A 24,140-nucleotide genomic window follows, 5' to 3' on the forward strand; every position below is an offset into this window, starting at 1 on the left:
GGAGGAAGGCCGCGGTCCCGCAAGGCGGGTGGCGGGAGCCGGGGTGGGGCGGGGCGGGCGGCCCGGCCCAGCCCTTTAAACTCCCGGCGCGCGGGAACCGCAGCCCAACAGTCCCGGGCGGGCGGGGCGGGATGGCGCGCGCCTCCCGGGCCAACGACCGCCCCGGCCCGCCCCTCTCCAGTCAGCAGCCCTCCTGCCGCCCGGCCTGCCCGCCCCCGCGCCCCAGCCCTGAAGCCCGCTCCGGGGGCGGCGAGGGGACTCCGATGCTGCGCGCCGCTCCGGAGCTTCGAACGCAGTTGGCCCTTGAGGCAGAAAAAAATAGGAGAGCGGCGGCCAATGGCGCGGCAGAAAGGACCCGCGCGCAACCCGGCCCCGCCCCGCTCCGCTGGAAAGCCGTCCAGGTCCGGCCATTGGCTGGCACGGCCTGTCACTCGCCGCCGCGGCCAGCCGGCAGGGGCCTCGCGGTGATTGGTTCCGCCCAGGCGCGAAATGTAACGCGGGAAAAGTCGGGGCAGGGACCGCGGCGGCAGGTTGTTATTTTCGGTGCTCGGTGCCGCGCGTCCTGCTCTTCTGTCACCGCGGGGCGGCCGCTGGTCGCTGCAGCCTGCGTGGAGAGCAGGGAGCGAGGCGGGCTTGACGGGGCTGGGGGCCGGCCGGGCCGCCGGGGCCGGCCGCCGCGCTGAGGGTTCCGGGACGCGTCCGCCTGCCATGAGCCGGCGGGACTGAGCGCCGGCCACTCGGAGCAGCGCGGGCGAGCGGAGCGCAGGGCTAGAGCCGGGCGCAGGGGTGCGGCCGCGCCGCCAGAGCTGCGGATCGAGGCCGGGCGATGATCCGGGGCGTGGAGGCGCCGATGGCGGACACCCCGCCGCAGCCGCCGCCCGTCATCTTCTGCCACGACTCCCCGAAGCGGGTGCTGGTGTCGGTCATCAGGACCACCCCGATCAAGCCCACGTGCGGCGGGGAGCCGGAGCCGCCGCCGCCGCTCGTCCCCACCAGCCCTGGCTTCAGCGACTTCATGGTGTACCCGTGGCGCTGGGGGGAGAACGCGCACAACGTGACGCTCAGCCCCGGGGCCGCGGGGGGCGCCGCCTCGGCCGCCCTGCCCGCCGCCGCCGAGCACCCGGGACTGCGGGGCCGGGGCGCGCCCCCGCCCTCCGCCTCGGCCGCCGCCTCGGGAGGGGAGGACGAGGAGGAGGCGAGCAGCCCTGACAGCGGCCCCCTCAAGGTGAGCGGGCGGGCGGGCGGGGCGCGGGGCGGCGGGCCCGTTAACGGCGCGGCACGGGAGCCGGCAGCGCCCGCGGACGCGGCGGGCGGGGCGGGGCCGAGTTTAAAACGCGAGGTCGCTCCGGCCGGGGCGAGGGCGGTGGCGGGTGACAGGATGCCGACGTCACTGTCGCGCGCCAAAAACGGGCCCTCGCGGGGGGGCGCGGGCGGGGCGACGGCCACGTGACGGGACGCCAGCCGGGGGAGGCGGGGCAGCCCGGAGGCCTGGGGCCAGCAGGTGCAGCGGGCGGGAGCGCGGCCGCCCGGGTGCTCTCTGGCGGGAGAGCGAGGGCAGGGCCGCGGGCCGGGAGCCGTCCCTCCGGGTGCGGAAGAGCGGGGCTGCGCAGCTCTGCCCGCTCACTGCGGACTCCCGGCCCTGCCGAGATCTCCTGCAGCGACAGCCCAGGAGCGAGAGGGGACTGCGGGGCATCTTCCCCCGCGGAAGTGGGCCCTCGCTGCCTTTCTTTCACCCAGAGGACTACTTCGCTAGGTGCTGAGCGCGCATAGTGGAATGGGACGCTGGGGTGGCTGACCTCGAATTACCTGCAGTTTCAGACTGTTCAGAGCTGGGAAGGGTGTGACTACCTGGTTCAAACCTACATTTCACGGATCAGGCAACTGAGACCCAGAGAGATTGGTGAAGGGACCTCCCCAAGGTCACACAACTAGGTAGTGGGAGAGCTGGCACCTTGGTGGAGTTTTTGTGGGTCCTGGTCCTGGAGCCTGTGTTCGGGGTGCCTCTCTGCTGACATTTATTTACTTCCCACTATAGACTATAAGCTCCAGGAAGGCCGGGGCCATTTCTCTTGGTAGACTCTTGGACTTGAATACCTTACACTTTGTAAATGCTGAGTAAAGGTGTTCTGTGACTATTTGTGTACTGAATGAATGGTACTAACATAAGGTTGATACTCAGGTTCTATTTGTTAAGTGGCATATAAGATAAGCAGTTAGCTAAAAATAAAACAAGTAAATCACTTAGTGGATAAGTGCATCTATATTGGCAAATACTGTGTATAAATTCAAACAAGTTTGGTCATCATTTTACGTGCAGTAGCAAAGATGTTAAATCTCCGTGTTGTTTGAGCCCTGAGGAAATTGATACACTATGTTACTGACATTGTTATTAAAGAACTATAAAGGTATAAAAACTATGTGCTTTGACACACTTCAGCTCTTGAAGCTGTACTTAAGTAAAAGTTTGAAAGAACAAGAAGTAGAAATATTCATAAAAGTGCTGAGTGAGTCTGTGAAGGGAGCAATCACTTGGCTGTCTGTAGGTAGACCTTAGTAAGGTGGCTGCGTAGCCTAGATATTTTTCTGTGCTAACATGTACATGTTTAGTAGTTTTTTTTAAAAAATATATTAGGTTATATTATAGTTGAGCAACATAAAGGCATACATGCACAAATACTTGTGGAAGATTTTGCATTTATTTTATTCTTAATTCTAGCAATCTAACTTTGGATTATCCAAGAAAATTAATGTTATCATACATAAATAAAATCTATAGATATGTTCTTTTTCCCCTAAAACAGACTTATCTTCAGGCAAACCCTTTCTAAAAACTGCTCACACAATGCATGGGTTTGAATTTTATTTTCAGTTTGTCTACCCCTTTTCAGAGGTAAAATATATCAGAAGTTAAGAAGAACATATAAAAGCGAAAAGGCTCTTTTATATCTCACTTTTTTCCCCTATTCTCACAGTCTTTCATATTGTGTTTCATAAATTATTAGATGATTTGATTTTAATTTGTCCTTTTATCAATGAAGCAATCAAAATACAGCTCCAAAAATCTATTCATTTAGCTTCCCCATCCTGAGGAGGAAAAGTCTGGACTACACCTTTATTTAAGGCCGTTCCCTAGTTTGATCGTGATCAGCATACTCTGGACTAGAGATGAGTCCCAGCGCCCTTTACTTTGTTGTGCTTCTCTAAAGTACTTGTAGTTCTTTATCTCCATGTGCATCATGCTGACTGAGTCTGCTCACTTTTTGGGAAGATGGGAGACAAGTTTGTACTATAGCTGGTGCCAGCTATTTGTGTTCGCTTACTGTCTGTTGCCACTGCCCCCAAGGGAGTTGTTAACATCTGTGTCCTGCACCCCCGGTGCCAGCTTTTGCTTGCTCTCTTGTTTGTTCCTGCCCAACACTGCCTCTCCTGCCTGTGGGGAGAACTTCTATTATCTACCAATTTATTTTGGCCCCTTATCACAAGATTGCTTAGCACTGTCTTCTCCTAGGTTGTAGAATTCAGGGAGGGAAGGGAGCAGGTCTAATTTCCCTCTGCCATAGGATATGCCAAGCCTCCCCACCTTGTACCCTTGCGCCCTCTACTCAGACTGCATTCATGAGGTTCCTTCTCCATGGTGGGACTTGTGTGGTTTGACTTCTCTGCAGAGCCTCAGATACCATTCATCCTTCAGGACCTGCCAGCTGCCTATCTTGCTTCCCCTTTCAGTCACCTGAGCACTTCAAACATCTAGACTGCATATAGCCTTACAAATAGCTGATTAGTATATAGTAATTTTTTATTACCACCGTGTTAAACATATCATCTTAACATAGTAGCCACCATTTATTGCCTGGCAGAGCAAACCACCAGGCTTTGTGTTGAGTGTTTTGTAATTTTATAATTTTATTTATTTATTTATTTTTCCCCCCAAAGCCCCAGTAGATAGTTGTATGTCATAGCTGCACATCCTTCTAGTTCCTGTATGTGGGACACGGCCTCAGCATGGCCGGAGAAACGGTGCATCGGTGCGCGCCCGGAATCCGAACCCCGGGCCACCAGCAGTGGAGCTCGGGCACCTAACCGCTAAGCCACGGGGCCGGCCCTGTGTTGAGTGTTTTGAATTCTTTAATTAATTTGTTTACCTCATGAAAAAGGAGGAATTAGAGAAAAGAGTTTCCAAGGTTAAGTTTAGTTAACATCATATGGTATGTGGCAGAACTGACTGGGACCTTCCAGAGCCCTTGCTCTTAATCTCTACATGATATTGCTCCTGTGTATATCATGTGTGAATTGACTTTAGGGGTTTACTATTTTTTTAATAGTAAGCTGATGCAAGTAGACTTATAAAATACACGCTATTTATACCTACTTTTATCTCAATTGAGATGCTTTATGAGGGTACACACAATACAATAGATAGATGCAAATTAAGACTTGGAAAGTTGTGCAGACAGGTCAAGGTGGGGGATAGAGTTAGGAAGCAGATATGTGAGCCATAGGAAATTTGGATCTAAATCTGAATTCAAAAAGGGAAATATGATCGATCACATTTTCTCATTTTCTTGTCAAGGTACACATGTCTCCCTCTGAGACCTATATTTCCTTTCTTTGTTGTGTTTGTGCACTTTATTTGAATTTTACTTTGTATGAAATGTGTTAAGGACTTTTTTTTTTTTTTAGTAATCACATGAATACCAAGTTCGAATATAACTTTTTCTAAAGCCTAGGTAAATGTGTACATTATTCTAAATGGCTTGAGAAATAACCCAAATTTTATTAAGTAACTTTTTAAAATTAGTTATTGACATTGAAAACTCAAAACGTTTATCATGAAATATTTTAGAAAACATTTTCAAAATCACTAATCTAACTTCTGGAGGTACTGAGATTCTATTTTAAAAATTAAATTTACTAAAGTATGCAAACATTTTTGGCAATTTAATCATTTTGCTTCTTTCTTACTAGAAAGAAACTTATTTTGCAGCAGTTGCCACCTAATAGCAATTAGATGTCTTAGAATTTCTTGTTAGGCTTACTTTTTCTTGTGAATCATCAAGCAGTCTTGACAATATTTGTCTCTTAGGCTACGGGTATATCTAGTTGCTGATAAGTTAACACTCTATTATTGTCAAAATGTACCTAGAAACATGGTTTTCTTGTTGCTAAGGCCAAAAATAAAAGAGTTGTCTTTAAGTAACACTGCTTATTTTTATATGTATGGTTAAAATTTGCTCTTTATTCATTTATATAGGGCATTAGATGATTACTTGCCTTGCCTAATTTTCTTAGTTGAAAGAATGTACTTAGTGAAGCCTTATTTGTATGTGGAGGATGTTGTATTATATTGTATTTTGCAGCTCTCCATATCTCATTTAGAAAATGTAAGTGTGTAGTTTGTAGTTGAAACAAAATCTTAGAGTTACTGGAAAGGAGCCAAATGGTTAACATTTATTTTTAATATCTCCCTCCCTATTAAACATGCTTGTTAATTTTTTAAAAATTTTTTACCAGAAACAGAGAAAATAGTAATGGATAATTTTAAAATTTTGATACTAATGAGCTAATCAGTTATTTCAAATTGTAATAGAGTCAAGAGTATGTTTTTATGTATTTAAGAAATATTAGGGGGCCGGCCCTGTGGCCTACTGGTTAAGTTCAGTGTGCTCCGCTTGTGTGGCCCGGGTTTCACGGGTTCCGATCCTGGGCGAGGACCTACACCACTCGTCAGCCATTGCTGTGGTGGCAACCTACATACAAAATAGAGGAAGATTGGCACAGATGTTAGATCAGGGCGAATCTTCCTCAAGCAAAAAAAAAAAAAAATGTTAGGAAAAGGATCCTTTCATGGCAGAGGAGTTGTATCACTAAGGTTTTTAATTAACCTCATTTCATGTTCCATTTCTTTCTTTACAGAATCACCTGCTATTTTTATGGATCCTAGATGCTGTGTTTATTTATTTTGCATTTTAAAAACAAAATTTAAAACTATTCATGATTGGCCATAACCAGCAACAATCCACACAATTGTTGTGGCTCAATAAATGATGGCAATGGATTCTCTAATTTTATTCCTGGTTAGATCGCTCTTTGCCGACTCTGGGTTAACAATTTTAGAAACAAAGACTAGAGCTAAATGTAGCTAGTGAGGATCACAGCCAAGGAGTAAAGAAAGTAAAGGTGAAAGTATTTGCTAACCACCAATAATTGCCACATGTTGATTTGCTAATTTGAACGTAAACATAAGTCAAGGTCCAGTTAGGACCTTGCCACTTCCTAACTTCATTATAAATGGAAGCTTCTTAAAGAGTTATATAAGTTTGGGAAAAGACATCAATTATGTACCTCTTTTGGCAGTCTCAGTACCAACAAAGAATCAATGAGATCTTTATCCCATCAACAAATATTCATTAACAATGTGCTTGAGTCAGTTAGCTTAGGCTAAAGCATGCTGCAGAATTCAGCCTCAAAATCTCAATCTCACCCTAAACATGGCTCATGTTATATGTCCTGTGAGGGTTGACTGCAGGTGTGCTCCTCGTCCTGTTCTTCCTGGGACCCAGAAGGAACATCCCCTACCTGGGACAGGTAGGTCTCAAGGCAGAGAGAAGAGATTGTAGAACCACGTGATGGCTTTTAAAGCTTTTGCTCAGAAGGCACACATGTAATTTCTACTCACATTTTATTGGCCAAAGCAAGTCATATGGCCAAGTTGGCCTCACTGGGACCCACAGTGAGAGAGGGGCAGTAAATATTTTTACAATAATATAACTTGCCACAGTGCTTTCCCACATTCTTTTTTTTTTTAATCTGGCAAAAAACACATAACATTTGTCATCTTAACCATTTTTAAGTGTTAACCATAGGCACATTGTTGTGCAATGGATCTCTAGAACTTTTTCAGCTTGCAAAACTGAAGCTCTGTACCCATCGAACTCCCCTTTTCTTCCTTCTTAACGACCCTGGCAACCACCATTCTACTTCTGTTTCTACGAGTTTGACCACTTTAGATATCTCATATAAGTGGAATCATGTAGTATTTGTCCTTTTGTGAATGGCTTAGTTCACTTAGCATAATGTCCTTAAAGTCATCCATGTTGTAGCATATGGCGGGATTTCCCCCTTTTAAGGCTGAATAATTTTTCATTGTATTATATTTCCTTTACCCATTCATGTATCGGTTGACATTTAGATTGCTCCCACCTCTTGGCTGTTGTGGAAATAGATTTTAATATCTAAGAATTTTTTATTTTATTTTATTTATTTTTTGGTGAGGAAGATCAGCCCTGAGCTAACATCCATGCCAGTCCTCCTCTTTTTGCTGAGAAAGACCGGCCCTAAGCTAACATCTATTGCCAATCCTCCTCCTTTTTTTTTTTTTCCCCTTTTTCTCCCCAAAGCCCCAGTAGATAGTTATATGTCATAGTTGCACATCCTTCTAGTTGCTGTATGTGGGACGCGGCCTCAGCATGGCCAGACAAGCAGTGCATCGATGTGCACCTGGGATCTGAACCCAGGCCGCCAGTAGCGGAGCGCATGCACTTAACCACTAAGCCACGGGGCTGGCCCCCTAAGAATTTTTTAAACATGATTTATCCTATAAGATAACCCATCCATGTTGAGATTGAGCTTTTTTTTTTTCAAAGTGAAAATTGATTGAAGGGAATTTTGCTGTAGCTTGTTATTGAGGTTTCAGGCTGATGTTTTTAAACTTTTGGAACGCTTTAGGTTTTTATATTGAAATCGGTAAAAGCATCTTCATTTTGGGTGTAGTACATGATCCTTTTATGATTTTTTCGTGTAACTTATATGTATAAAAATTTAATTTACCTGGGAAATAAGAAGTAAATGTATATTTTAGATTAGTTTTAGATGTAGAGAAATGTTGTTAAGACAGTGCAGGGAGTTCCCATAAACCACACAGCCAGTTTCCCCCTGTTGCTAATATCTTACATTTGTATGGTACATTTGTTACAGTTAATGAACCAAATTGATACATTATTATTAACTAAAGTCCATAATATATTCAGATTTCTTTAGGTTTTTTTTTCCACTGAGCTGAAATTCACATAACATAAAATTAACCATTTTAAAGTATAATTCAGTGACATTAGTAATTCACAATGTTGTGCAACCACCACCTATATCAAGTTCCAAAACATTTTATCACCCCAAAAGAAAGCCCTGTGTCCTTTAAGCAGTGACTCCCTATTCTCCCCTATAGGCATTCTCTGGAAAACACCAATCTGTTTTCTGTCTCTGTGGACTTAACCTATTTTAGATATTTCATTACATAGAATCATGCAATATGTGGCCTTTTGTATCTGGCTTCTTTCACTTAGCATTCTGTTTCTGAGGTTCATTCACCTTGCAGCATGTATCATTTCTGTGGCTAAATAACATTCCATTGTATATGTATTCCATTGTGTATGTATATGTACCTATGTATATACCATTGTACCACATTGTGAAACTTTTCCACAATGGCTAAACCACTTTACATTCCTACCAGAGTGTATGAAGGTTCCAATTTCTCCACATCCTTGCCAAAAAACACTTCTATTTCTCCCCTCCCTTTTTTTTTTTAGTATTAGTTAGTTGGTGTGATGTGGTATTTCATTGTGGGTTTTTATTTTTTTGTGAGGAAGATCAGCGCTGAGCTAACATCCATGCCAATCCTCCTCTTTTTATTTTTTATTTTTTGCTGAGGAAGACTGGCCCTGGGCTAACATCCATGCCCATCTTCCTCCACTTTATATGGGACGCTGCCACAGCATGGCCTCACAAGCGGTGCATCAGTGCACTCCTGGGATCCGAACCGGGGCCGCCAGCGGTGGAGCGCACGCACTTAACTGCTACGCCACAGGGCCGGCCCCTTAAATTTTTCCAGGAAACTTTTTTTTTTTTTTTTTTTTGTGAGGAAGATCAGCCCTGAGCTAACATCCATGCCAATCCTCCTCTTTTTGCTGAGGAACACCGGCTCTGGGCTAACGTCTGTGCCCATCTTCCTCTACTTTATATGGGATGCTGTAAGCCGTGCATCAGTGCACGCCCAGGACCTGAACCTGCAAACCCTGGGCTGCTGAAGTGGAGGCTTGCACTTAACCGCTGTGCCACTGGGTGGCCCCCTGTGTTTTTTTTTTAATTAAATTATTTTTTTTTCTTTGAGCTTTATTGAGCTATAATTGACCTCATTGTGGTTTTGATTTGCATTTCCCTTATGACTAAAGATGTTGAGGATCTTTTCATGGGCTTGCTGGCCGTTTGTATAACTACTTTGGAGAAATGTGTATTCAAGTCCTTTGCCCATTTTTCTAACTGGGTTACCTTTTTGTTGTTTAGTTGTAAAAGTTCCTTATTCAGGATACTAGACCCTTATCAGATATATGATTTGCAAATATCTCTCATTCTGTAGATTGGCTTTTCACTTTCTTGATAATGTCCTTTGATATACAAATATTTTTAATTTTGATTAAGTCCAGTTTATTTATTCTTTAGTTGCTTATGCTTTTGGTGCCATATCTAAGAATCCATTGCCAAATCCAAGGTCATGAAGAGTTATTCCTGTTTTCTTTTAAGAGTTTTATAGTTTTAGCTCTGACGTTTGGTGTATGATGCATTTTGGGTTAATTTTTGTATATTATGTAAGGTAGGGGTCCGACTTCATTCTTTTGCATGTAGAAATCCAGTTATCTCAGAACCATTTTTTGAAGAGACTCTTCTTTCCCGATTGAGTGTTCTTGGCACCCTTAAAATAAATTGGCCATAGATATGGGTTTATTTCTTGACTCTCAATTCTATTTCATTTGTCTATACGTCTTTCCGTATGCCAGTGCCACACTGTCTTGACTGCATTGCTTTGTAGTGAGTTTTGTAATCGGGAAGTATGAGTCCTCCTGGTTCTCCTTTTTAAATGTTTTGGCTCTTTGGAGCCTTTTGCAGTTCCATCTGAGTGGAGGACTGCTTTTTCCATTTCTGAAAAAAAGGTCTTTGGAATATTCATAGGGATTGTTTTGAATCTGCAGATCACTTTGGGTAGCATTGCTATCTTATATTAAGCTTTCCAATCTAAGATCTGTATCCCATAAGTTTTTAAATGTTATATTTTCATTTTCGTTTGTGTCAAAGTATTTTTTAGTTTCCTTTGTGATTTCTTGTTTGACTATTGGCTGTTTAAGAGTGTGTTGTTTAATTTCCACATATTTTGAATTTTCTAGTTTTCCTTCCTGTTAACTGATTTATAGTTTCATTCCATGTGTGTCAGGGAAGAGACTTTGGAAGATTTCAGTCTTTTAAAATTTGTTGATACTTGGCATTGTGGCCTACCTTATGGTCTGTCCCGGGGAATGTTATGTGTGCACTTTAGAAAAATGTGTATTTTACTGTTTTTGTGTGGAATGTTCTGTATATATCTGTTAGGTCTAATTGGTTTATAGTGTTGTTCAAGTCTTCCATATCTTTGTTGACCTTCTGTCTAGATGTCCTATCCATTAATTGAAAGTGAAAGTCTCCAGCTATTTTGGAACTGTCTCTTTCTCCCTTCAATTCTGCCAATTTTTGCTTCATACATTTTGGGGACTCTGTTTTAGGTGTGTCTATGTTTATAATTGTTATCTCTTTTCATCCTTTCACTTTTAACCTATTTGTGTTTGTGGATCAAAAGTGAGGCTTGTAGACAGCATATAGTTGGATTATTTTTTTTTAATCCATTCTGCCAATCTCTGACTTTTAACAGGAGAATTTAACCTATTTACATTTAAAGTGATTACTTATGAGGAAGAGCTTACTTCTGCAATTTTGTTATTTATTTTCTGTATGTCATACCTGTTTTGTTTCTCAATTTGTCCATTACTGCCTTCTTTTGTGTTCAATTGGTTTTTTTTGTAATGTGCCATTTTCATTCCTTTCTTGTTTCCTTTTTTATTTTTTAGTTATTTTTTTAGTGGTTTCCCTGGGAATTTCGATTAACCTCTTAAACATAAAACAATCTATTTTGACTTAACAACACCTAGCTTCACCTAGTTTTTGTATACAGAATCTCTGCTCCTATACAGCTCGTCCCTCCCCCTTCTTGTTATCGTTGTCACAAATCACATCTTCTTATACTGTGTTCCTGTTAAGATAGATTTATAGTTTTTTTTAATACATTTGGCATTTATCTTTTAAATTATGTAGGAAAGCAAAGAGTTACAAGCCAAAAATAAAATAATTCTGGTTTATGTAGTTAGCCTTTACTGGTGTTCTTTATTTCTTGTATGGCTTTGAGTTATTATCTAGTGTCCTTTCATTTCTGCCTGAAAACTCCATTTTGATTTATTGTAGGGCAAATCTAGCAACGAGCTCTCTTAGCTTTTGTTTATCTGGGAATGCTTAATTTCTTCATTTTTGAAGGATAGTTTTGTTGAATATAAGATTATTGGTTGACCTTTTTTTTTTTTTCCTTTTGGCACTTTAAAGATGCCATCCCACTACTTTCTATAGTTTCTTCTGAGAAATCAACTGTTAATCTTGAGGGCTCCTTGTACGTGATGAATTGCTTCTCTTCTTGCTGCTTTCAAGATTCTCTCTGTCTTTGTCTTTTGATAGTTTGATTTAATGTGTCTCAGTATGTATCTCTCTTCTTGAGAAATTTATTCTTCTTGAAGTTCATTGAGGTTTTTGGATGTTTAGACTTGTGTCTTATCAAATTTGGAAAGTTTACAGCCTTTATTTCTTCAAATATTCCTTCTGCTCTTTTCTCTCTTTCCTCTGGGTCTCCAATTATGTATATGTTGGTATGCTTGATGCTATGGTCTGAATGTTTGTATCTCTCCAAAATTTGTGTGTTGAGATCCTGACCCCCAAAGATGATGGTGTTAGGAGGTAAAGCCTTTAGGAGGTGCTTAGGTCATGGGGATGGAGCCCTCAGAATGGGATGAGTGCCTTTATGAACAGGCTCTGGAGAGATCCCTTGCCCCTTCTACCACACGAGGACACAGCGAGAAGGTACCGGCTATGAACCAGGAAGAGGGCCCTCACCTGACCATGTTGGCATCTTGATCTTAGACTTTCCAGCCTCCAGAACCATGAGAAATAAATTTCTCTTGTTTATCAGTAACCCAGTCCATGGTATTTTGTTATGGCAGCCCAAACAGACTAAGACACTTGATGTCCTACAAGTGTCTGAGGTTCTGTTCATTCTTTTCTCTTTCTGTTTCTTAGACTGGATAATTTCAGTTGGCCTATCTTCAAATTTGCTCATTCTTTCTTCCTGCCAGTTCATATCTGCCATTAAAACTCTCTAGTGACTTTTTTCATTTCAGTTATTGTACTTTTTAGCTCCAGAATTTCTATTTTTTTTTTTTTTATAATTTCTGTTTCTTTATTGATATTCTCTGTTTGTTGAAACAGTGTTCCCCTGGTGTTCTTTGTTCTTTGTCCATGGTTTCCATTACTTCATTTAGCATATTGAAGACAGTTTATTTGAAGTCTCTGTCTAGTAAGTCCAATGTCTGCTTTCTCATGGTTTGTTTCTATTAATTTCTCCTGTGTGTGGACCATACTTTTGTTTCTTTGCATGCTTTGTAATATTTTGTTGAAAACTGTATGTTTTGAATATTATAATGTGGTATCTCTGGAAATCAGGTTTTTCTCAGAATTTGTTTTTGTTGTGTGCTGTGGGGTGTAGTTGTTTGGTGACTTTTCTAAACTATTTTTGTAATCTCTTATTTTTTGTTGTGTTTGTTCTCTAACTTGCTTGCGGTCAGCTCATATTTTGAGAGAGATTTCCTTGAATGCCTGGAGCCAAAAAAAAGAAAGGGAAAAAACTTTCTAATCTTTGCAGAATGGCTCTGCTGTAGCTCTCCTTGAGTGCTTAGCCAGACTGTTTACAGCTCTGCCTTAGCCTTCATTTCCTTGTTATGCTGAGCCTAAAGATCAGCTGCAGGTGAAAGCTTAGGGTTTTTTCATATCTTTTCTGAGTATGCTTCCTACCCTGGGCAAGTGTGTAGCTTTCTAAATTCCTATCTTTAGGATATATGGGCACTTTCTAATGCCCTAAATTCCCAAAGAAACTGTCTCCCCAGCTTTTCCTCCCAGGCTTTTGGCCCGTTTGTTTGCCTCAGTTGAAATCTTTTGCCCCAGGTAGCAGCAAGTTCTTATTTGCCTTACAAGGTTTTTGAGCAGTGCTTTTCCACCCTGAGAGAGTTCTAAGTCAGGCAAAACGAAGACAAGCACCTTCAGGTAGCCCCCAGACAGGCCAAAACAGACAAACACAATGCTTTCAGAATAAGGTCTGCTCTGCTCTCTCCGGAACCAGGGACTAGGTTCCCACGCTGAGAATGAAGGCTGCTGTCTTTAAGACCACTGTGGGGGAGGAGGAGGGGCAATGGCAGGTAAAAACTCTGCTGAGATTTCCTACTGTTTTAAGTTGCCTTTTGCTTGATTCAGTGTTTGCTGAGTTGTAAGTCTCTGACTGTTTTCTGGAATTGTGGCAAAGCTGATTCTGATAGTTTTTGCTTGATTTTTCAGTGATCTGCAGAGGGATGGGCCCTTGGAACTACCTACTCTGCCATTTTCAATGTCACTCAAGAAAGATTTTTTAAAATTATTTATTACAATATTTTGCTTTAATGAGGAGTCCAAGAAATTATATTAATGTTCATACAAATTGTTAACAGGATGGAATCCGACGTGGTAGACCCAGAGCGGATACTGTCCGGGATTTAATAAATGAAGGCGAGCATTCGTCCAGCAGAATCCGTTGTCACATCTGTAATAGGGTGTTTCCACGGGAGAAATCGCTCCAGGCTCACAAAAGGACTCACACGGGTAAGCTGAGCAAATTTTAGGGAATGCCAAAAATAATACTTAACTGAAAGCTGATTTGATGTTTGGGCCAATAAATTAATTATTTAGTTGCCTTATATTTCCTAATGGTAAGGTTTTTTAAAACAGGCACTGTGTAGTCATCTTCTCTTTTGGTAGGGACGGATGGTTTTCGGAACATTGGTTCTATGTGACTTCTAAAGTTATCATGGTAATTGTTCTAGTTGTCACAGGAATGATATTGCTAAATATAGTTCTGTCCTTCTACCTACTGGAATTTTACTTGATATTCCCTTAAGTTGTCTGTATAATTGTTAAAACTGATTTGTAGTCCAAATACTAAAACAGTACTTATCAAGTTTTTAATAGAATTTCTAGAGTCCTCAGTGTACCATCAGAGTATTTGACCTAGCCATTAAATCTAAGGTGAAGTAAAATTTTTCAGAATTAAATGTATTGTAGGTAGCTATTCCAAGACCATCATACATCTTTATTTGTGTAGAAATTATACTTGCATTTTAAATACCATAGAGAGAGCAAAAAAACAACATGGAGAGGCCCTTGTTCTTGGCGTAGAGAAAGTTGGCTCCAGAAGATGGAGCCTTGTGGTTTTAATAATGGTATCTAATAATTTACAGTTGAGGAAACTGAGGTGCCAAAAACTAATTACCTCTGCCTTACAGCCCCTCATACCCTTAGTTCTGGAGCTAGGCTGGCAGGTGTGGTAAGAAGCACGTGTAGCTCTTGAGCACTGGAAATGTGGCTTATCTACATTGAGATGAGAAGTGTGTATAAGATACACTTAGTATGAAAAAAAATAATAAACAATATCCTTAATAATTTTTGATATTGAGTACATATCGAAGTGATAATATTTTATGTATATTGGGTTAAATAAAATATATTATCAATTTCACCTGTTTCTTTTTACGTTTTTAATGTGGCTCCTGGAAGTGGTTCACGTTATATTTCTGTTGGGCAGGACTGGTCTAGAACTTGGACCTTAAACCCTTAGTCCCCTATTTTTTTCACTATGGTTATGGTTATTACCCGTTGCTTATTTTTTTCATTTTAGTTTTGGAAAAGGTCCATTTTAATGATATGCTAGAATATAGTTTTCTTAGATAACTCCATGAAAAAGGGTCAAGTTTTAATTTTGAATTATTATAAACTAAGATGGCCAAGAGGCTTTGACTTTAGGTACCATTCGGTAAAACTAGTACTTAGTGAAGTATCTGATTTTGAGAATTTTTGTATTTTTTTCAATCTAATTAGTCTGAAATTCCCCCAAATAGCTGGTTCGCAGGCTGTAGTGTATGTGTGGCTAGTGTGGATAAGATTCAAGACTATGTGGCATAATGAAGAGATCCCTGAGCCCCAGTCCTGACCTACCACTAACCCACTGTGTGTCACCCAATGCTTCCAGACCTTGGCCTCCTGCGCTGGCTGCCAGGGAACTGAGCCCGAGGTCTGCAAGGTATAGTTAGGCTCTGATAACACGTGCTTTGTAAAAAGCTTTTTTCTTACTATTTTAAATGTTCCCCTCTCCCCCCATATCCTGTGTTTTATTTACTTGTGTCCAACTATCATAACCATTTAGTACATTTCTAAATAATGAGAAATTTAGGCAGGACTCGTTACTGTTCTTTGAGTCATATTGGAAGAACCAGTGTATAATTGTTGATCAAAGAATGTTTTTCTCAAGAAATAATAAGTTTAATTATGATTGAACAACATTTTTGAGCACTTTCTCGAGCCTAGCACTATGTTGTGTGTAGGAATTAAAGTGGAGTATAAGGTATTGGGCATCTTTGTGTAAGGAGAGTCCCATGATACATAAACAACGAAGGATACTAAGTTAGTGAAGGGGGATAGATACATAGTTCAATTATTGGCAGGTAGGGGGAGGTAGAAGGGTTTCATTGAGAGCCTACAGGATTGGGAAGATTTGAATGGGCAGAGAAGATAGGATTTTCAAGGAGTAGAACAAGATGAGGAACTGTCTCGTGGCTGGAATGAGTCTCCAGGAGGGAAGTAAATATAAACCTTGCTCCCTAGCCCGGTAGCTATAGTGCAGATATTAGGGGACCATTTAAAAGTCAGCAGATAATTTTCATTTGTTCAAGAAGTGTAGTAGGGTTTGGGGTGATTTAGGGGGTAGTTGGTATGACAAAAGCAAGTGTTCTGTGCAGGGGGAGAGACTAGAAGCCAGCCAGCATTCGTTCTAGGTGAGAGGCGCTGCCAGTGGAAAAGCAGGAATGGGAGACATCTTAAAGTATCAGCAAGAGCTAGTGATTTGGATTGTGGGGATAAAAAATATGGGATAAGCCAAAGATGATAACTTCAAGGGTTTGAACCTGGGTACCTAAAAGCTCAAGGCCTAAAGAAAATCTCACTGTGCTTCCAAGTGGATAGCTGCTTGATAGCATCGAAGTGCTGTCATGAGAGTTCCACTGCAGCTCTGCAGAGGCTGTGACATGTTTTATTGTGCTTTGGAGTCATGAACTATAAAAGTTGATTCTCTATCCTGTCCCTTCCTTTTTTCACCTTATTGTCTCAGAAATAATATATAGCATCTGTCTACTTAGGTGAGAGACCCTACCTGTGTGACTATCCTGACTGTGGAAAAGCCTTTGTTCAAAGTGGACAGCTCAAAACGCATCAGCGTCTTCACACCGGGGAGAAACCTTTCGTTTGTTCAGAAAATGGTATGATGTTAGGAGTTAAGGTTATGGAACAACTAGTTGTGAGTTAAAAGTTAAAATGTCTTTTGCTTGAATTTTTGGGGAGGAGAGATTTTTGATAAAAATTTCACAAAACACCATAAGCTTTCTTCCTTGCTAATTGTGATCCATGCTCAATTTCTGGGAAATGATTGATTTTTAAATAAAGTATTCTTTTAGATAAAAATCTTAAAGGGCAATTAAAAATAGTATAGCCAATTTTAGGCATTAGAAAAATCTATAAAAGTTAATACAGCCTTTAGAGTAGGCTTTTATTTTGGTTTTAAACTTTTTACTATCAAAGTGAAGGAAGCACAGCATCGTCTGAATTTTCAGTAAAAGGGGAGGTTTACCATCTTAACATTGCTGCTGTTTGTAATTTCTTATCACTCTTCTTAAGTGATTTTCTTAATCTCTTATCACAATGTCTTAAGATGTTTTTCTCATGCAAAGTTTTACACAGTTAAATTTGAAATTCAGTAGTTTTGTTCTGCAGCTCTGTGGTTTTCTTGATTATTGTCAGTTGTTACAAATGTCTACACACTTTTGCATCCAATGAATCTGCTTAAGCATATACACAATGATTGCCTCAATGTTGGAATATTGAACATTTAATTTGTTTTTAAAATTTGTTACCCACAAAGCTGAGGGGCATGTTTTCCTACTTAAATCTTTGTTCAGCTTCTGGGGCATTTCCTTATGATTGATTCTAAGAATGGAATTCCTGGGTCAGAGGTTTTGAACATTTTTATGACTCGTGCAAATAAATCACTTTCCATTGGGGGTGAATGCATTTACATTGCAATGACCAAAAGGTGAAAGAAGCGTCTTCCCATCCCTTGCTAGCAGTGATAATACTATGCTTAAGATTTTTTTTTTTTTCCTCCAAGTTATAGAGTGCTACATCTCATTGTCTTAATTTACTTTTCTCGGATACCAGTGAAACTGAACGTTTTCCATGTCTACTGGATGTCCAGATTCTGATAAGTGTTTCCTTCTGTGTTTTGAAGGCTGCCTAAGCAGATTCACCCATGCAAACCGCCACTGTCCGAAGCACCCTTATGCCAGGCTGAAGCGGGAGGAGCCCACAGACGCTCTCAGTAAGCACCAGGCTGTGGACAACCAGGCTGCTGCTGAGTGGTTGGCAAAGTAAGGCTCTCCCTGGTGTCCACTGCAGAATTCTGCCCAGTGTGGGTGGATGCTGGGGGCTTCAACACTTCTCTCATTTTAAATAAGTTGCTTTTATACACATTTTATAAAATAACTTGAAATGGTGCTTTATTTCTTTAAACCACAGGAGTGTTATTAAGATCTGTGTGTGATAGAAAACTAAAGCAAGTTTTCCCCATGTGAGAAGATTGTTTTATGTGTATGCTATTTCATTTGTCGTTCGTGCAGCCCCTCTTCTTCTTCTTTATATTAGATTGAGTTGTTGAGTATATTAGAGCTAGATAGGTGTTGATTATCACAGGGATAGAGTCGAGAGATTCTTCTAGAGTAAAGCTCCAAAAAGCACCCAGTTTGATTTTTTTAATAGCAACAAGGGGGGCAGTAAAAAACTTTCTCAAAGGATGTTTTGATATCAGGAGTCATCTCTTGTATACAAACCTGCGTCAGCTGATTGTGTCCGTCCTCAGCTTCGTCTGCTTCCTCTGCACTTGGGATCCAGTCTGGAACCCCTCACTGTGCTGCTGTGGCTCTGCCTCCCTCTGGCAACACAGCTGTCTCCAGCCTCCTGGGCTGCTCGATTCCCAGCACCACCATCGCTGTTGTGTCCGGGCTTTTGTGCTCACTGCTCCCTCTGCCGGGAGAGCTTGCTCCCGCCTTCTTTTGACCACTCTGCTCATTCTTCATTTCTTAGTCAGGTTAACTATCACTTCAGGAAGTTCTTCCCTAACCTACTTACCAACCCTAGAAACAAACAAGGTTAGACCCACTTAAGAGATACATTTATAACAAAATGTATTTTCCCTTTCAAAACCTCCATCACACACTTCTTTATTCCTTCAGTATCTGTCTTCCCTGCTGAACAGCAAATCCACAAGGGCAGGGATTATGTTTATCTTGTTACTGCATCACTTCCTCCCTCCCTCTTCCTCCTGGCAGGCCCCCACTGCCCCATTATCTCTAATTTTGCCCAAGCCAGAAACTTGTTGGTCATCTTTGTCTTGATCCTCTCTTTCTCCCATTTACTCAGTGACCAACATATGGATTCTACTTCCTTAACAACTCTCAAATTCAGCCACTTCAGCCCTCTCCATTCTTCATGCTGCTGCCAGAGGGATCTTTCTACAATGCTAACATGATCATCAGTATAAAGTCTAAATCCTTTATTTTGGCATTCATAGCCCTTCAGTACCTCGTCCCTGCTGACCTTGCTAAAGTTCTTTTGCCATTTGCCTCTTCTAGTTGTCCTTCAAGCCATACTGAACTATGTGCATTTCTTCTTTATATCTCCTGAGTATTGCCAAAACTTCTCCAGTTTGTGTAGTCTGGATTTCCTGAAATCTAGTAGTTGTATTATTTTTTGTATGTAGTTTTAAGAACAGCTTTATTGAGGTATAATTGACATACAATAAATTATACATATTTAAAATATACAATTTGATACGTTTTGACATATGCATACTACTGTGAAACCACTGCCACAGTCAAGATGTGAAATGTCCATCACTTCCAAGAGCTTCCTCGTGCCCCTTGGTCATCCAGCACTCCCACCCCTCCCTGCCCTCCTCCTCCCCAAACAACACTGATCTGCTTTCTGTTAGTATAAACTAGTTTGCATTTTCTAGAGTTTTATACAAATGAAATCATACAGTATGTACTCCTGTTTATCTGGCTTCTTTCACGCAACGTAATTATTTTGAGATTCATCCACATTGTTGAGTATATTAACAATTAATTCCTTTTTATTGCTGAATAGTAATCCATTGTATGGATATACCCCAACTTGTTTGTTTATTTTTCTGTTGATGGGCATTTGGGTTGTTTTTGGCAATTACAGATAAAGCCACTATGAATATTAATATACAAGTCTTTTATGGACATTTTCATATGTAATGGTACTGCCATTTAAATATGCATTTCTTTAGTTACCAAAAGTTAGAACATTTGCATTTTCTTTTGTGAATTATCAGTTGGCTATGTAATAGAATAATGGTGGTGCTCTTAAATTTTTCAGTAAGCTCTATGTGTTACAGATATTGTTTGTCATATTTTATGGGTTTAAAGTTTTTCATAGTTAACTCTGTCAAGTCACCATCCCTCTGTGGATAGGATAAATAGGTTTCTAATGATTATTTGTTCTACTCTGTCTATATTTTACTTTAATCCATTTAGCATATGATCTTTAAGTCAGCTGTAGTTTAATGGCAAAAACATGTGATTAGAGAGTTGAGTGTGAGACCCAGAACTGCCAGTTTTGATTTTGGAAATCTGAGCACGTTCCTCAACATCTTGAATTTGAATTTTTTCCTTTGTGATGGGAAATATATGTAATGTATGTGAAATCACTTTATAACTTTATAAACTGAAACATAAAATAATAGTGTGGTAATGAACCTTTTTTAAAAAAAAAGTAAACATTTGAGCATGCCATGTATAGCATATAACTAACGCATATGCATTTCATATAGGTATTGGGAAACAAGAGAGCAGCGTACCCCCACCTTGAAAGGAAAGCTCGTTCAGAAGGCGGATCAGGAGCAGCAGGACCCTCTGGAATACCTGCAGTCTGATGAGGAGGACGATGAGAAGAGCGGTGCCCAGCGCCGTCTGCAGGAGCAGCGGGAGCGCCTGCACGGAGCCCTCGCTCTCATAGAGCTCGCCAACCTGACGGGGGCGCCACTCCGCCAGTAGCCTGAACACTGACTTCCACTGTACAAAAGTACTGCCCAGCGTACTTAAAAAGTAGATCCTTGGGCATAAGCTAAGCACCTTATTTGCTTATCATAGGCTGCTATTCTGTAGAAATTTATGAAGAATGTTATTGCCCCAGAATATGGGGTGAGAGAGAATTGCACTTTTTTTATATGGTATTGGTTTTGTTGTAAAGTTTAAAATATTTTGTAAATATGGGACATATAATACAGGGTAGAAAACTACCTATTGTGGGAAGCTAGATTTTGCAAGTTTAATGCATTCATTGGAAGCAGTTCTCACAGGAAGCACTTTCTGAATAAGACACTTGCATGAAAAAGCAGAATGGTAAATGTAGCCAAAGAAGCTCGAAATAGATTATTTATGAGATCATTTTTAACAATGTACGTTAGTATGTTTAACAATACTGTAAACACTGAAGCAAGCAAGAAAGTATAAGAAATGCGTGTAAGATATACGTTTTTAAATTGCATAATAGTGTGCCTAATAAGACTAGAGAAATGGAAAACTGACTATTTCGGAAGATGTTCTAAGTTACGGACTTCAGAATTTTAAAAATTGGAGTAAAAGCAATTGTATTCTATCTTTCTGAGGCTTTACAACTCACTATGATGTTTAGGTTTGAAAAGCACTTGTCATCCCTAGCTTGTTAACTTGGGAACTTTTGCACATTTCATATTTCCCATTTGCTGAAACTGAGTGATTAATCTTGCAAAGTCTAGGTAACTTGGTAATTGGTATTTTTTTTTTTATATTATGGGCCCTGTAATGAGATTTGGCAATTGGATTTTTATTAATAAAAGGGACATCTACAGGGTTGTTTTGTAGTGAGCTGTTTTAGATCTTTTGTTAGCAAACACTAAATTTTAATTGTACTGCTTGTTTAGAATTATTAGCAAGTGGAAGCCTCCTATTTATATTTCCAGTGCATAAAGCCACCTTCTTGCTTTACTTCAGAATAACATGCCAAGCTATTTTGTGTTCACTAAATTTAGCTGTCAAACACTGCAGAAAATATTAGCTACTCAAATAAGTAGGCTTCTGGAATAGTTTTAACTGCAAGTGTGTTAACTCATGTGGTGGTTTTAGACTATTTTTCTAAATAGATGGAGTTTTTAAACACCACCTTATGTACTGAAGCATGAACAGAAAAATCAAAAGCTGAGCAGTTCACCTCCTTTATGTAGGCATAAACCTCCATCATTTTAGCTTTTGTTTTAAGCAGAAATTAAATAACATGCATAGCATGGTAATTTTATAGATTGCTTAATTGGAGTAAATCTCAGAATAATAGAGGGGAAATATGGGCTCTTCAGTGCCTTATTTTTTTTTTCTTTTTTGAATTGAAGTAGTAGCCTACAGATGTAGTTTAAACATTATCTAAAATTAGGCTTCTTTATCCAAAAATCCCAGTGTGTTGCAGTACCCAGATAGTTTAAAATACATAGCCATGGGGAAGAGGAGGTATGTAAATGTCTTGACAAGGAGTGAAAGTGTGAAAAATGACAGTAACAAATAATGTGTATGATGAGGACATACTTTAAAAGTCTAATTCCTCTGTACAGTAAATTACCAATCTTGAGGGATTTTTTTTTGTAATAAGAGAATTTATATTTGTAATGGTCTAAGAGTTTTGTTTGTAATATGGTATATAGAATTTTAATTTGGAGCACTTATATACACAGAGAGACTATAGCATCTGAATTTTCTTGGTTTAGGTTTCAACATTTTATCTAGAATTTTTCCTCTCGAATATGACTTAAATGAACTATAAAAAGCAACACTCATCAGCCTTGGGAAATTTAAAATTTGATGAACTTAACTAAAGAAGGAAGGGCAGTAAGAATTTAAAAAATACACATACTTGCCATTTCACAAATAATAAAGTTTAAGGCTTCAAAAATAAGGGTTTTTGTTGGTTTGTTTCTCTGGTCAGCTTTTGTCAACTATAATAGTTATATTCACTAACTTTTTTTTGTATAATTGGAAGTTTAAGAAATTATTACAACTATTTACTATAGAAATATTTAAAATGTTCTTTTTTGATGTAAGCTATATACTTGGACAAAATACATTGGCAAAATACAAATACTTGGACAAAATACATCTAAAATTTGAGGTGTTTCAGACTGCTTTTTGTTTTAAAAATGGTTTACATTCAAATTTTTGAAGTATTTTATGCTTCATATGGCTAAGTTGTAGTTTGGCAGAGTTAACAGCATAAGAATAAACATGCTGTAATTTTAAAAGATGCTTTGAATAAAAATTTATTTTAATTTACAGTTTAAAGTACATGTTTATTCTTGAGCCCTTTATAATTTGTTTTCCTATCAAAAATATAATAACCATGATATAAAAAATTAAAAAGATAGAAATGTCCCCTAAAGCACTATATTCTTCTATCATTATTATTTTGGTGCATTTTATATTTCATTCCAGTCTCATCCCAGGCATCTTTTTAGCTTTAGTTGGAACCATAGTGTGAATTGCTTTTTCTTTCTTTGAAATTATGGCCTTTTAGATTATAGATATTCATTTAACTGCCTCATCTGGTTCATTATTACAATATTAAAAATACTGTGGTGTAGATAAGTATTAAACTGTTGCCGGCCTTATCAAAGGCTTTACGTTAGGGTTGTCAGGAACTGGGATTTCATTTCACTTATATTCAGGATGTGTTGAATTCAAGGTATGCTCCCAAAGAAGCCACTCAGGGCATGTTTACTTTTCTGAGTCAAGCAAATCAATTTAATTTTTTCATTAGTTATTTTTGGCAGATCCTGAGTCGTGTACTTGCAATGGCAAGGTTCAGCCCATACAGGCTTTGTACAAAAGAATTTCACAAGCAGCTCTTCTGTTGAGTTGTGATTTAAACAGTAAGGATGAGATTTTGACATACTTAAGGCCCCTGAAGTATGTCATAGAAGCCAATTAAGTGCAAATATGATTGTCGTTAAAAGTGACTTTACTGTTTTGCAGTCAAAACTTATTTGGAAACTCACTGGAAGCTTAACTGATCTGAGGAAATTAATCAAAATGACTTAAAGTTCAGATCTTTTGATTCAACTTGAGTATGAATTTATTTTCTACTTTAAAAACGGTCTGATGTGTTTGTTTTCTTTGTTGTTCAGTGCCTAAAATAGAAAAACAATTTTATGGGCATCAATACAGTTAGGCTCAAAATTCTATTTAACTTGAAATCTTTAGCTTTTCTAAAAAGCTAAAATTTCAGATTTTTAAAGTTAATGATTTAGAATGGAAATATGGGACACAACTTGAAAAAGTACTAAAGTAGGTAGACTGGTGAGAGGCAGTTCTGGGCGGCTCTCCTTCAATGAATGTGGACAACAAACACTTGGTTTTACCGAACCAAGTGGGCTCGCCTCCTGGTGAGTTAAATAAGACTCTACGCCAGTGGAAGTTGTCTCACAAAGTAAAGTGTACTTGTGGCAAAGAGGAGTCCATGAGGAATCATTTCCAAAGTCATGGCGTCCCCAAAGGGAAGCAGGAACTTTTATTTCGGTTGGGGAATGAATATTCAAAAGGGAGAGACATGTATTCGCTTGCACAGGCTCAGTTGGAGAAATCCTTCTGCATAACGAGGCCTAAGCTCCTCCTGGAGAGATCTTTGCATTAAAAATAAGGCAAAGGTCACAGGCATAGCTCTTGTGGTGAGGCTTGGTCAGTTTCAGGATGGTTGGTGGTTACTCTCCCTAACATACAAAAGGAAAAGAA

At 40.0% G+C, this 24,140-nt stretch overlaps 1 protein-coding gene across 1 annotated transcript; it reads left to right on the forward strand.

Moving 5' to 3' along the window:
- Positions 1–422: 422 nt before the first annotated feature.
- Positions 423–22,687, forward strand: ZNF367 (zinc finger protein 367). The gene is made up of 5 exons (XM_058565444.1): positions 423–1,225; positions 13,656–13,806; positions 16,392–16,511; positions 17,537–17,675; positions 20,162–22,687. Exons 1-5 carry the CDS (start codon positions 827–829, stop codon positions 20,382–20,384), a joined length of 1,032 nt encoding a protein of 343 aa, XP_058421427.1. The 5' UTR covers positions 423–826; the 3' UTR covers positions 20,385–22,687.
- Positions 22,688–24,140: the final 1,453 nt, after the last annotated feature.

This window comes from Diceros bicornis, chromosome 22, assembly GCF_020826845.1.
Source record: "Diceros bicornis minor isolate mBicDic1 chromosome 22, mDicBic1.mat.cur, whole genome shotgun sequence".
Taxonomy (NCBI): domain Eukaryota; kingdom Metazoa; phylum Chordata; class Mammalia; order Perissodactyla; family Rhinocerotidae; genus Diceros; species Diceros bicornis.

What these genes read in the sequence shown, in the direction of transcription:
- ZNF367 (XM_058565444.1), top strand. Translation starts at nt 827, where the DNA reads ATGATCCGGGGCGTGGAGGCGCCGATGGCGGACACCCCGCCGCAGCCG. An exon ending in CTGACAGCGGCCCCCTCAAG is followed by an intron (nt 1,226 to 13,655) that starts GTGAGCGGGCGG and finishes AATTGTTAACAG; the next exon opens with GATGGAATCCGACGTGGTAG. An exon ending in TTTCGTTTGTTCAGAAAATG is followed by an intron (nt 16,512 to 17,536) that starts GTATGATGTTAG and finishes TGTGTTTTGAAG; the next exon opens with GCTGCCTAAGCAGATTCACC.